We start from the raw sequence: 12,660 nt of genomic DNA, 5'->3' as shown, positions 1-12,660 counted from the left end.
TCTGGGCCTCATGTGTCTGCACAATCATCTTCACTGGGGAGACATTTCCAGGACCTTGGACCTCACCCCTCACCTGTAGTACAGGGGTAATGACCTTGGCTTGTGTTACAGTGAGGGTATAAAGTTGCCTGGTATCCTTTGCATCTCCTCTCCTTCTGAGCTGTCTCTTTCTTGTACAAGGGCATCTCCAATGCCTCTCCTAAGCAATTGGTCAGGTCACTCCTTTGAAGCGGGGTCAAGGTGACCCATGCTGGATGACTGATCAAATCTTCCCCATTCAAAGGGGTTTAAGCTGCTCCAACGTTTATTCCAGCAGTGTAGTTCTGAGACTGGTTCTGAACTGTTCCACAATTTTTTATTTTTCTGACAGATTTTTCAAGCCATGAACTTTTCCCCAGAGCCCATATACTCAATCCATATCCGTTAGAAGATGTTTGGCCATGGTGGAAGCATTGGTATGTTTAAGAGGAGAAAAATGAGCTATATAGGAAAAGGACTCAACGATGATTATAATAAATACATATCCTCCTGAAGTTCAAAATGTAAGGCTAAAAGCAAGTGGCATTCTATGCCATGGTCCAGGAGGTCCAGGCTTAGATTTAAATGGCTTGGAATGCATTAATTTTCTTTGAGTGCAAAGTCTGGCAAACCAGAAAATACTGCTCAGCATCCTTTTTTAAGGATGGCCACCAGAAGGATCGCAGTACTAACAAGAGAGTGGCTGTAGATCCTCTATGGCACATTACACATTCACAAAACCTCTTCCTGAAGTTCCTTGGTAGGAATAATAGAGGATGTTGTTGGAAATACATATCAGTGATTCAGTTAAGTGTTTAAGAACCTTAAGATCTAAGTGAGAATGCTGGAGACGCACTTGTACAAATGTTTGTACAACACCAGTTATTTGATGATGGTTGAATGATTGCTAGAGCAAAGGTGATTGGATATCTGTGTGACATTCCATCAGCAAGTGTGTTCTTGGACTGAGGGATATAAGTAATGAAGAAGACGTACTGAGGAAAGCAGTTGTGACTGTTCTCACACTGTAAATTACGAAGACTCTCTAAGTTTCTATGATGGGTTTGAATCTCAAAAGGTCTAGTATTCGGAATTAAGGATGTCACCATTATGTGTAGATGAGTTTCATTGCAAGAGGTTTTATAAGCCTAATCCTGTTCAGCTCAGTGGGGGGCTTTGCGGATAGACAGTGCGCAGCTCAGTCTTGGTCCATGTGGGTGAGCAGTGCATGCCTCAGTGGGCAGATTACAATACAATACAATAAAATATAAAAAGCTCATGGCTGCCTCCGAGGAGACGTCCTGGCGCTAGCAGTACTGAGGTGTGCTGAAGGATTAGTTTGCGCCCTAACAGGGAGCCTACTTATCAAACAGGTATGTTTTCAACAATTTGTGGAAGGTAGGTTCAGAGGGTGTGAAGCAAGGACTTGGCGGTAAGGAGTTCCAGAGTTTGGCAGTCAGGAAAGAAGAGGAACGTCCACCTCTTCTTGTCTTTTTGGTTCTCGGGACAAATAAAAGTGTTTGCTCGTTGGACCAGGTGGCTCTCGTCTGATGATAGGGAATTAATCTCTTCCCCAGATAACCAGGGCCTTTATGCTCAAATGCTCTCTAGGCGAGTGTTAGGGCTTTAAATTGAATGCATCTAGCAATGGGCAGCCAATGAAGGTTGCGCAGGAAAGCCATGACAGAGGCATGGGCAGATAACTTCAAGATCAACTGGACTGCCACATTCTGGATGATCTGTAAGAGGTGATGCAGGTAAGCTGGCAAACCCAAATACAGGCTGTTTGCATAGTGAGGTTTTGCTGTTACCTGTTCATGGATAACAGATTTGCGGCTCTCCATCGGGTTCAAATGAATCATCTTCCAAAACAGATTTTAATGTCAAGAAACAGTTGGTCAATACAGATCTGCACTGAGGATCAAACAAAAAGTTAAAATCAAGTTTGACCCCCAGATTTCTTACCGCTGTTGCAGGGGAGGGCAGTTAGCCAGGCTTTGGGGGCGACCAGTTGAGGACGTTAGGCTGATGGTTAGCTCCAAAGAAGAGACTCTCCGTTTTATCAGTGTTTAACTTGCGGCAACTCACATTCGTCCATTTGCCGACATCCCTCAGGCATCCCTTAAATGCAGTTAATGCCCCACCTCTTTCTCCTTGAATGAAAGAAGCAGCTGTGTATCATCTGCCTAAGAGATGATTGACTGCGGAACTGAGGGCTTGAGCAGTGCACAGCTCAATGGGGGTTGTATGGATGACCAGCGCACAGCTCAGTAGGGGAAGTGTTGTGGGTGGAAAGTACAGAGCTCAGTGGCGAGCTGTGTGTGGGTAATGAACAACTCAATGCAGCAGGTGGTGTTTGGGGTGTGTATGGGCAATGTAAAGCCTTGTAAGGTTCTGTGTGGGTGGGTCGTGTACTGCTCATTGGAAATATGGGTGTGCAGTGCACACCTCAGTGGAAGGCTTTGTGGGTGGGTAGTACGCAGCTCAGTAGAGGGCTGTGTGAGTGGGAAGTGCACAGCTCAGTGGAGGGCTGCCTGGGTGGATAGTGCACAGCTCAGTCAGGCTCTTGTTGGGTGGGCAGTGCACAGCTCACTGTGCGGTTTGTGTGTGGAGTTTGGTGGGTGAGCAGTGGCCAGTTCAGTGATCAAGATTGGAAGACAGTGCACAGCTCAGTGGGAGCTGTGTAGGTGTAACGGTGCAGCTTAATCAGGTTCTTTGTGGCTGGCTAGTACACAGCTCAGTGGAGGGCTATGTGGGTGGCCAGTGCCCAGCTCAGTGGAGGGTTGTGTGGTGGCCCCATAAAGTTCTGTGTGGATGGATAGTGCAGTGATAGAATTGATTTTTAGATTTTCTAATAAAATAGGCCAAAAACCGATTAGAGACATGTTGACACTTTACAGAATGGAATGCCTACCAAGTGCTGGTTATGGTGCACCCCTGTGGTGTTATAATAACTGCGCAAAGCTGCAGACACTAGGAAATGTGTTTTTGATGCGCTTAGTGGCAATACCCAAATCTAGCGCTACTTACATCTTACATAAGGAATTGGTTGTCCCTTTTTTGGAAGATGATCTATATATGAGACCTATTATTTTGTGTAACCGCTTATGGAGCAAAACAGGGACATAGTTCACAAAGGATATCATTCAAGATTGTCTTACTCTAGATGCCTGAAGAAAAAAACAATTGACTTTTCCATCTACATACCTCCCTGAAAAAAATTGACCCCTGACATAGGTGTAATAGATAAAGCCAACATTCTTACTTATTCCAAAAAAGAAGTCAGGACTATACTTATGGAACAAAGAAAAAAGGAGAGAGAATCAAAAGAGTAAAAAATCTAAGGTAGCTAGCTACCTGCAAGGGTCAGCCTAACTACCTGAAGATCATTAAAAACAGCCAACAAAGAGTCTATCTCACTAGATTACGCTTAGACATACTCCATGCCTTCCTAAAAAGTGGAGCATGGTCTAAAAACCTCCCAAACTGTCCATGTGATGGTAAATCACGACAGAGCACAATGCACTTTTATTTTACACTTCTTATAAAGATCTTAGTAAACGGTTTTTAGCCCCCCTTTTTAAAACAGGTAAATATGTTTTTTATCCGGATACTTTTAATTATTTATGTTCTCTGGAAAAAAGTGAAAAAGTGATATCTGCCTATCAGTCATACCTTATATCACAATGGCCATACGAAGAAGTAAACAATTTGAATATCTTGAGGCCTTGAACTACGAGTAACCAGAATAACACGATATTCCCTTGTTATTGAGCCAGTATCAGGTCTTCAAGGACCTCTTGCTTGGAAACTGGGAAAGGCTGGATACATGCGAATGGCATTGGTTACTGAATCCCATAACAAATCTTTTTGTTTTTCTTCTGGTTAATATAATCTGAATCTATGATGCTTCCAAGGGGAATGTTCATTTCTTTTAATGTGTGTATCAAATGAACTGTATATAATCTATTTTGTGATTATGATGTACAATGTATACTTTTATGGTTTTATATCAATAAGCCAAATATTTTTTTTGAATTGAATTGGATACTGCACGGCTCATGGGGTCAATGTGAGTGAGAAATGCACAGCTCATTGGGGAGCTATCAGAGATGTGCACAGCTCAGTGGGGGTCTGTGTGGATGTGCAATGAACAGCTCCTTTGAGGGCTATGGAGACTTTTTGGGTTGGCAGTGTACAGCTCAGTGGGCGGTCTATGTGCTTGGGTATTATACAGCTCAGTAGGGGTCTGTGCTGATGGACAGTGCACAGCTCATTGGGGGAGTTAGGTGGACCATGCACCTACAGTAGGGGTCTGTGGGGTCTGTGCTGATGGGCAGTGCACTGCTCAGTGCGGGAGTTAGGTGGGCCGTGCAGCCTCAGTAGGGGTTTGTGGGGTCTGTGCTGATGGGCAGTGCACAGCCCAGTGGGGGAGGTGGGTGGACAGTGCACAACAAAGTGAGGTGCTAGGTTGCTGGGAGCACAGAACTAAGACAGTAGAAGGGAAGGCAGCAAGAGTGTGCAGCTGAAAAAACACCTTTTTCTTTTTGCTTAGCTTTAGCTTAGCACCGCCTGCGCCCCTAAATATGGCAACAATCATAGTTTTGTTGGTTTCTGTTAGAACTCCTTGTGAACCCATCACCTCCCCCCGCCTGCACACTAAAGATGGCGGTGCTCATTGGTATCTTCCCAGAATCTAACCATCATTTCCTTGATGCTGACAGAACAAGCTGAGAGCTGAGAAGCAGAAAATTGCGTCTGAGATGGAAGAGCTGCACCAGCGCCTGAGAGATGAAGAGCAGACACTGCACCAGAGACTGGAGGAGGTGGAGAAGACAATTACCAGGGTAGAACATGCAAATATCTCCAAACTGTCCAATCGAATCGCCTCTCTTAATGCCCTGATAACAGATCTAGAGAAGAAATGCAAGGAGCCAGCGTTGGAACTCCTGAAGGTGAGACACCGCTGGGTAAATACAAGATAATACAGAAGTGCTGCATTCATACGGTGTGTGAGGTGTTGAATGTAAGTGGAGAACATGCATGATCAACAGACAGGGTTAATTTACACTGACCTCCTTTACACTGACCTCCTGTATTTTGACAACTCAACAAAATATACAGACGAGTTAAACTAATGGCAAATCCTACTGCTATGACAGCCCAACATACTGTGCAGTCTGATTCAGTACAGAGAAATCTATTTGTATAATGACAGCCCAGCACAGTATAAGGAACAAGCTGTACTACATCAAACGATCCCATTCAGAAAATCACACTGTGCTGTGTCACGTGACCTCATTCAGAATGTGGTTATAGATTTTTTTTTTATTGGTAACAATCTCCTATGAAGGTCAACAATTAACATCCTTAAAACAGTATAAAATATAAATACATTTCAGTTTTATTCGTAAGCTGAAATATCAGGATATTAACAAATGTAATACATTTCTTATAAATGCTCTTATCAATGGAACCTAAATAAATGGAGTGAGCACTGGTTAGTTTTATTAACTGGTTGAGACTGAATATAATTACTACAGTGTGTGTAGTTTTGGTCAATCCTGCTAGCACCGTCCCACCTTCCCTTATTTACATTTAACGACAAGCCATGTGTGCGCGGGAAACAACCTTTACAACGAGACTTTGACAACGCGTGCAGTTACATCGCGGATTTTACAACGAACGCGATGTAACCACGCGATGCCATTACAACGCAAGTCTTTACATCGACTTGCGCTAGATGGCGTGCTAACATTACAAATAGTGTAGTTTACTATCCCAACACCTTCCCTACTGTTAAGTGGACTGGAGTTGGAATAGTAAATTACGCTTTTCTAATGTTAGCACGCCATCTCCGCAAGTCGATGTAAAGACTTGCGTTGTAATAGCATCGCGTGGTTACATCGCGTTCGTTGTAAAAACCGCGATGTAACTGCACGCGTTGCAAACACACGCGTTGAGTCTCTCGTAGACCGGTCACATTGTGAAACACGGCTGCATACTTTGGTACAGCCGTATCAACAGCAGGTTTCATGCTTTTTAATCAGGTTCAGTGCTGTTTATCCAAATTGTAATTAAGCTCCAGGGCTCGTGGTCTTATAGATTTCCTATCCTAACCTGAATTATGGCAGTCCATTCATTTCATAATTTGATCTTCAAACTGAAAAATTCAGAGAGAAGTCCAATCTTTTACATAGAACATAATTTAATGACTGAGGCTGTTCCAGTTCAAGTGTCACCAATTCTTAGAGAGAATTAAGAGCCTCCGGTTTTGAATGAAAACACCCTGGATAGGAGACAGCGGTGCTTCTTCCTGAGTACGGGTTATACCCAGTTCTAGTGCTGCAGCTTGTGTGGGCAGATGTTTTAAGAGTCTTATCCTGGGCTTCATCCAAAATACTTGTTTATTTACAGGCGAAAATGTAATTCCCTATAAGATCGTTAGAAGTAGTTTGGCGTGGAATACTGTGAGTATGGACACTAGTTGTTTCTCTGGTTTATCACCAATTATTTTTACTGCTGCAGGGGTTTTAGCAGGATATGCCACCTGATCTCAGGATTGAGTGACTGTAATATATATAATACATTATGCATTCAGAATATATCAGACTGTACTGTCATACGCCCTCATTCAGAATTTATAAGCTCTGTTGCCTTGTGGGCCCATTATGGATATCACAAACTGTGCTGTTTCATGTGACCCTATTTAGAATACCACAGACTGTGTGTGTTGAGGTGCGAGATCGGCACCCCAGTGTCCCCTTGGATTATATACTTGCATGTGGGATTACAATAACTTGAATTGTACAATCAATACCTAAACTTCAGCAATAATTTAAACTCGTTGTGGAAACTGATGTCCTTCTTTTGTTTTGCAGGATGTCAGAAGCACCCTGGACAGGTAAGGCTGGTTTATTGTCCTCCCATCAGTGTGTAAGGAGCAGGTCTGGCTGCAGTGTGGAAATGTCAGCACTGAGCTCACACAGATCCACTCTGCTACAGAGCAATACCACCTCATGCAATTATTATATGTAGATCACCTCATAACTACTCTCCTACCTTACAAACAGTGTTGAGGCCCCCTGGTGTGTTCTGAAAACATCCACAGTCTTTAAAACTCCCTTTCATTCTAAGAAACATGAATTGAATTTTTTTTAAATGACATTGAGATTCCTCAAACTCTTACTTTTATTACATTACCCCCTGAATCAGGGAAACTCTCTTGTGTCCACAAAAAGTACCTTTGTCCACAGAAACTACCTTAAGTTTTCCACAATCACAGAGTACTTGAAACCTCCTTCAACACTTTGCGACACCACTGTCAATCCTCAAATGTCCCTCTAGTGCTTTGAAACATCATTGGAATTGTCTAAAACCCACGTCCTCTCCTAACCCTGTCTCATCCTTTAGTAAGGCGCCTGTGCAGGGCATTAGAGGGCAAAGACCCTAATGTTGTGCCCTAGGTAAGAGAGCATAGTAAGGTTTTTGCAGGTGCATTCTGACTGCAAGTGGCCCTAGTACCCAGAGTTAAAGTGCTAATAAAAATTCAAGTGGAACCAATTTTCAAAGGTTTCCTGGGCAATTAGCAGCTATATGAAAGCACATACAGGCACATGCATCAAACCTTTTTGCGATCGCAAAGGGTGCGAATCGCAAAAATAGGCCGTTTGCGATCGCAAAAGTCAGTGTTGAAATGCATCAACTGTATATTTGCGAAAATCCATTTTTTCGCAAATATAAGGAATCGCAAAACATTCTGCGAATCAAATAGCGAATCGGTATTAGCGTGTCCCAATTACCGAATCGCAAACAACGAATCGCAAAATGTATGCATGACAAATCGCAAATAGCGATTTCCATGAAAATCGCAAATTAGCGATCGCTAAATAAGAAGGATCACAACCAGGTGGTAATCATGAGTGCAAATCACAGACAGGTGAAAACCAACTGAAACCCATTTAAACACACCCAGAATGAGCCAGCACTGTTCACAATGGCAGGGATTTACCTGATGGCGAGGAGGATGAGGCTGCAGGCTGCCGCACAGAGACGGAGGCGAATGAATGAGCGCATCTTCAGAGTCCGCATAACTTTGCTAGGCCAGCAAGAGGATGAGATATACGACAAGTATAGGCTCAATGCAGCAATGATCCATGACCTAATCAATGAATTGGACCCCATAATGCAACGACAGACACGTAGGACCAATGCCATCCCAACGCATGTGCAGGTCCTATGTTGCCTACACCTTCTGGCGTCAGGCAGTTTTCAGGGGGTCATTGCTGTTGCGGGAGGTGTGTCACAAAGCGCACTTTCAAGAATATTGAAAGCATTCCTTGATGCCATGATGGCCGTGATCGGGTCTCATATCAAGTTCCCTACCACCGCGCTTGACCTTGCAAAAACCAAACAGGAGTTCTACCAGATAGCTCGTTTCCCACATGTTTTGGGTTGTATTGATTGCACCCACGTTGCAATATGTCCCCCTGCAACACAGGAATATATATATAGAAATAGGAAATCTTACCATTCCCTCAATATTCAGGTTGTTTGCAATGCCAAAAACATTATCACTGACATTGTTGCGCAATTTCCAGGGAGTGCACATGACTCTTATATCTTCAGGCAAAGTGGCATACACACCCGTCTTGTCAGGGGAGAATTTGGAGAGGGACATCTGCTTGGTAAATATGTGTTATAGTTTATCACTGTCATTGTACGTATGTCAATGTGAAGCTGCCACTGACTCTTTGCTCCATTACATGTAGGTGACAGCGCATACGCCTTGCGTAATTACCTAATGACGCCTTACCTCAATCCCACAACTGCCAATCAACAGAGGTACAATGCAGCACATATTTCGACAAGGAACATCATAGAGCGCACATTTGGGCTGTTGAAGAGCCGATTCAGATGTCTACATAAGACCGGTGGAGCACTGAAGTACAACCCTGAACAATGCTGCAAGATAGTAGCGGCATGTGCCATGCTGCACAACATAGCGACAAGGGGAGGAATGGACATCGAGTTGTCTGACAGCGATTCGGAGGATGGGAACCAGCAAGTGCCACAACACCATGCAGCACAAGGGGCAGGCGCAGCAGAAGGGCGTAGGAGAAGATTTGACATCACACAAAATTATTTCTGAGGTGAGTAATGATGACACAGAAACTGACTATTGCTATCAGAGTATTCTTTAATTAAATAAAATTGCCATGAGTGTTCAAGCACACTTGTAATCTGACCAGTGCAATGGACATAAGTGGTTTGCAAATGTCAATTCACTTGTCACTCTGTGAAAAGTCAAATCCAAATAAATGGTTACGTCACCATAGTGGAATGCACTTGTACATGCCAGTCTAGCGCTTTTTCCCACGAACACCCAGACGCCTGTCAGACCCAGCATTGTCATCCGTTATGTTGGAAGCGGCGGGGGTACTGCTGCGTGTGTTGCGTCTTCCTGCAGTGCGGACTGGAACTGCCACACTACTTAGGCTTGAGCCACCCTCACTACCCTCTTCGGGCGTGGAATTGTTGGCCGCAATTGTGGAAGCATTTAGCAAATCAACTGCATTTGTGACCTGGTCCAGTGCTTTAGCCACATCGCCGCTCCAATGGCACATTTCAGTTTGCATGGTCACAGACCTACGTGCCAGCAGTGCAGTTGTCGTGGCCAATCTATTGTTTGATTTAGCAAACATTTTCAATTGCAGCATTAGTTGACGATGCTGTCTCTTCTGGGATACATTTCCCTCATGCATCACCTTGCTCAGTTGCTGCACACTTTCTGACAGTACTGCTATGTTGCTAGCCATCTTGCCAACTTGCAATTGTACTAATCGTGTGTTTTTTGTCTGCAGGCGCTGCATACGGAGCATCTGTCCCTCAAGACCACCCCAGACATCACTTGGTTGCTCCTCCTGCTGTGTCCTGAGTGCTCTTCCTCTCCTACGCCGGGCTCTGTGATTAGTTCTGGGGACCTGTGGTTGTGTTTGTGTGATGGAAGTTGTCTGGCCATGGCTGCCACCTGGTGTTGCATCAGCCTCATCATCTTCACACTCCATGGTGACTAGGGATGGAACAGTAGCCCTGCGTGACTTTGTTGGACGTGAGGGATTTATTTGCACCACAGGTGTGTCCATCTGTTCACCTGCGCTGGTGTCCTGCATGTCTGGGGAATCGCTATCCACATCTTCTACACGTTGTGCATCTGTGAGGTGAAACAGTGCAACACTGTATTATTTCATGTCTGTGATATTAATTGCACAGTAATAAATTTCTGCCTTTGTAAATGATTTTATACTCTATTCAGCTTTTTTGGGTTGTTACTCTGAGATTTGACATTTTAACTGCTTGACCTGACTACATCTCCCATAATGCCCCTCACCTACTGAATGCATTGTGTACTGGATGTTCAGGGTCTGCACTTGGGCTGTGCTATGGTCGAGTTCTACCTTTACATTTTGTAACACTAAGAAAACATACATTCATCTTACCTTCAGATGTGTTTGCTGCTCCGGACGTGTCCAGCTGGGTCACACCAACAACAGCTTCTGGCTGGATGGTGGATTCAATCAAGTCCTCCATGGGAGTGTTCCCAGTGTCTGTTGGTGTTCCCCCTCCTGTCTTCTTTGCCTCCTTCAGGCGGTCAGCTATGCGCACCTTAGCCCGACTGCGCAAGTCGTACCATCGTTTTTTGAGTTCTTCAATGGTGCGGTGTGTCACCCCAATGGCATTGACCCTGTTTTGGATCCGGAGCCAGATTTTCCTTTTCTCCTGCTCTGCCACTTTCAATGATGCCTTTCCAAACAGCTTGTCATGGCTGTGGACTACTCCCTCAATGAGGGTGTCAATTTCTTTTTCTGCAAATTTAATTTTGCGTTTCCTGCCTGTTTGGCTCTCCTCTGCTGTTTGTGAGGCTTCCATTTGATATCACAAGTTTTTCTTCTGTCTCTGTCACACTCCTGTTCTGCTCCCAGAGCCAGCTCCCTCCTCTCCCTGACACTGTGCACTGGAAATGAGGCTGGTGCTGCTCACTTCCTGGTTGTGATGTCATCAGGATGCATCAAAAAGCGACTTCGGTATTAGCGATTTCGCTAATTGCGAAATCGCTAATAGCGAGTTCGCAAATGCCGAAATCGCAATTTATTTAGCGATTTTTAGCGATTCGCAATATTCTCGCAATGTTTTTGTTGCATCGTGTTTTGCGAGTCTTTATTTGCGATTCCTTAAAATTCGCAAATAAGGACTCGCAAACTCTCTTTTTGATGCATGTGCCTGATAATTCTCAGATAATGACGGGTATAGTAGAGAGACGTGTACGCTTGTTCAAACTGATGCAAAGTTATGTGGTTGGTGAGTTACAATATTATAATACATTTGGTATTTAGGCATATTTCAAATTCGGAGGGTTATGCATAATGGTACATTCCCCACAGGTGCTTTATGTTCAGAAGGTTGTGCCGAAATTCGTGTCACCCGCGTGTGTTTAAAACGAGGGCTTTCCAAGCGGAAAAGCTTTAAAGCATTATTAAAATTGAAAGAAACCTCTTCTCTTATGGTGAAATGTTCACCTGACACATGTGTAATGCACTGCACCTCAAGCCATCAGTTTCAGCCCCAGTGAGGGCAGCAAAAGTAAAAGGTTTATAAAAAAGAGAAGTGTGTGGGAATGGTTTTGAAGTGCAGCAGTTGTTGAAATAAAAGAACCTAAAATGGGCATGGCATATGCCAGTATCATTCAGTGGCAAAAAGCTGCACATGAAGAAATGGCACTTGGAGATACTGCTCTGGGCTAGTGAACGTAGCACTCAGCACGGAAAGGGACTTGTATCTGTCTCGGAGTCACAATCTCATGCATTTGGCCAAAATACAGGTATAAATAATTCCAATGGCCATTACAAAAACTACATTTTATAGTTTCTGCACTGTTCCCCTGATGGTCAAATGCAGGTCCCTCAATGTGGATATTAATTCCTCTGAATACTTTTTTAATGTGTGCCTACTGTTATTTTGGATCATTCTTTAGTAATACCTCTCCAGTCCTCAAAGGGCTCATCCAGTTCTCAGAAACCCAAATCTGTTCCACAGATCTGCTTTTGGTGGAAAGAAACCTTTCTTAATTTCTCAATAACTTCCCTTCAGCCACAGCATCCGCAGGGGTCAGCATTAAATCAATCTTCAGACCTCTGGAAGTGATCAAGAACTACCATGTCTGGCATCGGAGAAAAGAGAGAGAGATAGAGACTAAAATATTCAGAGAGAAAATAGGTGAAAAGAGAAAGAGACGTAGAAGAAGAGAAAAGGCAGTTGAATAGGAAATGAACGAGAAGGAGGGAGAAATGCAGAGAGAGGTGGAGAAGAGGCAAGTGAAAAAGACACAGGCAGGAACCATTTCAGTTGTGGATCTGCCCTGGAGTGAATATCTGGTGTATATGGTAATATGAAAGCACTTTGGATCCTAACAGAGGGGCTAATCCTCTGATGCTTTATAGAATGGCACATGGGGGCAGTTCACGACAGCAGGAAATAGAAGGAAAGTCAAGGAACTATCTTTGGCAGGTTTTAGAAGGAGCCATTTAGGATTAGTCAAACCAAAGGTCCTAGTCTTGAAATGAAATGTCTACAAACAGAATTTGC

The 12,660-nt window shown here is 43.9% G+C and overlaps 1 protein-coding gene and 1 long non-coding RNA gene across 3 annotated transcripts in view; both read left to right on the top strand.

Moving 5' to 3' along the window:
* The window catches only part of LOC146830254 (E3 ubiquitin-protein ligase TRIM39-like), a 420,317-nt gene that overhangs the window by 319,540 nt on the left and 88,117 nt on the right, over positions 1-12,660 (top strand). For both annotated transcript variants that reach the window (XM_085604455.1, XM_085604454.1), the window contains exons 3-4: positions 4,743-4,973; positions 6,900-6,922. In XM_085604455.1, the coding sequence (XP_085460581.1) occupies positions 4,743-4,973; positions 6,900-6,922 (254 nt within the window). The remainder of the gene's footprint in view (positions 1-4,742; positions 4,974-6,899; positions 6,923-12,660) is intronic.
* LOC146830255 (uncharacterized) lies at positions 7,670-10,316 on the top strand. Its single transcript, XR_014961401.1, has 2 exons — positions 7,670-9,170; positions 9,882-10,316. It is a non-coding gene; the product is annotated as an uncharacterized LOC146830255 (long non-coding RNA).

This window comes from Triturus cristatus, chromosome 5_1 (genome assembly GCF_964204655.1).
Source record: "Triturus cristatus chromosome 5_1, aTriCri1.1, whole genome shotgun sequence".
Taxonomy (NCBI): domain Eukaryota; kingdom Metazoa; phylum Chordata; class Amphibia; order Caudata; family Salamandridae; genus Triturus; species Triturus cristatus.
This window is presented reverse-complemented; position numbering and strand designations above follow the sequence as displayed.